This window comes from Vicia villosa, linkage group LG2, assembly GCF_029867415.1.
Source record: "Vicia villosa cultivar HV-30 ecotype Madison, WI linkage group LG2, Vvil1.0, whole genome shotgun sequence".
Classification (NCBI taxonomy): domain Eukaryota; kingdom Viridiplantae; phylum Streptophyta; class Magnoliopsida; order Fabales; family Fabaceae; genus Vicia; species Vicia villosa.
Genome location: NC_081181.1, coordinates 53840923 through 53844814, shown reverse-complemented (window position 1 = coordinate 53844814; position 3892 = coordinate 53840923). Strand labels below are relative to the sequence as shown.

The following is a 3892-nucleotide window of genomic DNA, read 5'->3' as shown; positions in this document are numbered from 1 at the left end:
AACTAGATTGTTCAGGAGTGCCAAACTTAGAAGGTGTTTTGTTAGTCAAAGGCCTGACTGACAATCTCATAAGCATCAGTCAACTCTGTGACCAAGGATACCAAGTCAACTTCACTAAAGCTGAGTGTGTGGTTACTAATGAAGAAAAGGAAGTAGTAATGAGGGGTGTCAGATCCAAAAATAACTGCTACTTGTGGGTGCCTCATGAATCCAGCTATTCTACTATATGCTCTAAAAAAGAAGAAACAAAGCTATGGCACCAAAAACTTGGTCACCTTTATCTAAGAGACTGGGCAGGCAGTGCTGATGACAGAAAAAGTACATCGGGAGGATGTTCCTTCTTGGGAAGTAGCTGTTCTCAACTTGTTTGGATGAAACAAATGTTAACAGAGTACAATGTCACACAAGATGTCATGACATTATATTGTAACAACTTAAGTGTCATCAACATTTCAAAGAATCCCATTCAGCACAGCAGGACCAAGCATATTGATATTAGACACCTCTACATTAGAGATCTTGTTGAGGACAAAATAATTGACTTGGAACATGTTGCTACAGACCTTCAACCTACTGACATCTTTACAAAAGCCTTAGAGACAAATCAACTTGGAAATCTAAGAAACAAATTAGGCATTTGTTTTTGTGAAGGATTATAGCAATTAATTAGGGGTGGGGCCAGCATTATTTCTCTCTCCAAATCTTGGATATCATTACACATTAAAGTGCATTTTCCCCCCCTTTTGCAAGTTACCCAAACGGTTTTCATTTCTCCAAAACCTCTCTTCCACACTCACGCTATCTCTTTGTGTTTCTGCATTCATCACTCTTTACCCAGCCTCTCATTTTCTCTCACCATGTCTCAGAGTCCTTCCTCAAAGAAATCTTCTCCTATCTCTGAAACAGCATCAGGCTCTAGGGCACCAAATGTTGTGAGCGATCAAGATGTTGTGCTGGATGTTGTGCCTTTGAACACTGTTCCTCCTTCCGATTCTGCTCGCAGTCAACCAAGAAAGATGTATGCAAGAAAATCAACCGGAGGATCTGTCCCAGACACGTTTTCTGTCCAGGGTAGAGAGGGCGCTTCCTATGTTCATAATGCGATTGCAAATATGGTCACCAGAATCTTGAATGAAGGGCACAAAGTTGAAGGAATTTCTGTTCCTCTAGCCCAAATGCCTGCTTCCGATGTTGATCAAGGTGTGCAAGATGATGAGACCCCTGTTGCTAAAGATGTTGAGACAGCTGTTGATAATGATGAGACATCTGCAGAGAAAAATGATGAGATTCCTGTTACTAAAGATGTTGAGACATCTGTTAATGAGACCCCTGTTGCCAAAGATGTTGAAACATCTGAAGCTATCAATGTTGAAGCATCTGATTCCAAAGATGATGAGACTCTTGCTCCTGAGAAAGATGAAGAGGTTCCTGCTGTTCCTGCTAAGAAAGATGAAAACCCTAATGTGCATGATGTGGTGGATCTAGATGAACTTGATGATCCTATTGATATTGCTGATGATGACCTCATCTCCAGCATCTCCAACAGGGTCAAGGCTCGTAAGGGAAAACAAGTCTGTGAACAACATTCTCTCAAGCCACAGGTTACTCCTCTGAAGACTGTTACTAAAGATAAGATGAAGAAAGTTCCTACTGGACCCTCAAAATCTGGAAGCAAAGTTAGTGTGAAGAAGAGGAAGGAAAGAAGCATTTCTGACTCTGAAGCTGATGTCCCAAGTGATGTCCCTGACATCCCCTCCAAGAAGAAGATTGCTGTTACTAAATCTACTACAAAGGTTCGTGATGTTCCTTTGGATAACATATATCTGCACTATGCCTCTAATGCAATCCAGTGGAAGTTTGTGTATCAAAGAAGGCTAGCCCTTGAAAGAGAGTTAGCAAATGATGCTCTGGAGAATCAAGAGGTAATGCAGCTCATCAAAACTGCAGGTTTGATTAAGACTGTTTCTCAATTCTCTAAATGTTATGAAATGCTTGTGAAAGAGTTTATTGTCAATTTATCTCAAGACTGTGCTGATGGTAGAACCGATGATTTTCATAAAGTTTATGTTAGAAGAAAATGCATAGAGTTCTCCCCTGCTGTTATCAATCACTATCTAGGTAGAAATGCTGAAGCTCAACCTGAGCTTGAAGTAACTGATAATGAGGTCTGCAACACCATCACTGGGGGTAAGGTTAAAAAGTGGCCCATCAAAAGTAAACTATCTGCTAGTCTCTTGACTGTTAAGTATGCTCTGCTGCATAAAATTGGCTCTGCCAACTGGGTGCCCACAAATCACACCTCTACCATTGCTGTTGGCTTAGGTAGATTCATTTATGCTATAGGGACCAAGACTGTGTTTGACTATGGGACCTATATTTTTGACCAGACTATGAGACATGCAGGTACCTCTGCCACTAAGCTCCCTATTGCCTTTCCATCCCTAATATGTGGAATCATCCTGAAGCAATACCCTGGCATCTTGAAAGCTAAAGATTCTGTCTGCAAAAGGGAAAGTGCTTTGACTTTTCACTACAAGCTGCTTCAAAGGACTGATGCCTCAACATCTGCTGGGACATCTCAAACTAGCAAGTCTGTGACCAAAGCCTCTCTTATAGCTGAGCTGAAGGAGACCTGCAAAGAGCTGGAAAATAGGAAGATGAAGCTTGAGCAGCTTATACAAAGTCTTGAGCAGTCTGCTGATAGTGATGATGATCATGCTGCTGGTGGTGATGGTGAGAAGATGGATGCTGATATGGATGCTGATAGTAAGGATGAATATAAGTCTAGTAGTTCCAGTGATGAAGAGATGAGTGAGGAGGATGATGATGATACTGCTGGCTCTGAAGATTAAATCTTCATCTGATGTTTGGCTCCTTTTGTGGCTAAAAAGGGGGAGTAATGTGTGTTTGTTGTTTTGATGCTGTAGGATCTGGGTTGATTGTAATGGTTGTAGTGATTGTCTTGATTGTTCTGTTGATCTTTTGGCTTTTTCTTGGACAATGTTTCTTTTTGGTTCATGTCCTTTTTTTTGGTTCCCTTTATTTGGGTGTTCTCTGGTTCTCCCTGACAATGACAAGTGGTTTCTGTAACAATTGATTAAGTAGTTGGTTTTTGGTGATTAAGTAGTTGGTTCTTTTTACAGAATTTATTTTTCTGTTATTGGCTGCTGTATGCTCTGATTCTTGAACTTTTGCATCTATTATTGTTTTAGCCAAAAATTCGCCAAAGGGGGAGTTTGTAGATGTTGTTGATTGGCTGTAATTTTTGGTAAAACCAATTGTGGTTCTATCATGACAAAAACAGTGTCATGACATGCTTTATGTGGTTGTGAAGTCCTTCAGTATGCAGGTTTTTACCTGATGTCAAGACCGATGTCATGACATCCGAAGCTGCTGTGTTTTATTTTGTTCTCGGTATGACTATATGATCTGATAAGACCTTCTGTGCTATATTTGGTAATAATGGATTCTGATCTGTATCAAGGACGCCTTGGATGATTTCTATTATGAGTTCCTTGTGTAATGGAGATTTGTTTTTATTAGGGCAAAAACTATTTTGTGGATCCAAGGCCCAGTTGCTGTATTGTCTGAAGGCTATTTAATCCTTGCAGGTGCTGCTGTTGCCGTCAGAGGTTTTTGATTGAGAAACTGTTAGAACTCTTTTGATTTAGTTTTCTCGTTGTAGTCTTTCTTGTAAGCCAAACGATCATCATGATGATTGTCTTGGTCTAGGTGTTTTTGTTTTGAGTTGTAAGAAGTACTCGAAGCTTTTAAGCAAGAGTACTATTGTACTTGATCAAAGCTTTTAAGCAAGATCAAGTTGTGTTTTTGAAGAGTGTCTTCTTTTTCATTGGTTAGTTTATCATCACTGCTGTGATTGAGGGGGAGTGAG

The 3892-nt window shown here is 40.1% G+C and overlaps 1 protein-coding gene across 1 annotated transcript; it reads left to right on the top strand.

The window, feature by feature from the left end:
• Positions 1 to 857: 857 nt before the first annotated feature.
• On the top strand, positions 858 to 3640 carry LOC131649066 (uncharacterized). Its single transcript, XM_058918811.1, has 6 exons — positions 858 to 1071; positions 1171 to 1316; positions 1851 to 1947; positions 2119 to 2498; positions 2694 to 2811; positions 3612 to 3640. The coding sequence occupies exons 1-6, from the start codon at positions 858 to 860 to the stop codon at positions 3638 to 3640; spliced, it is 984 nt and encodes a 327-aa protein (XP_058774794.1).
• Positions 3641 to 3892: the final 252 nt, after the last annotated feature.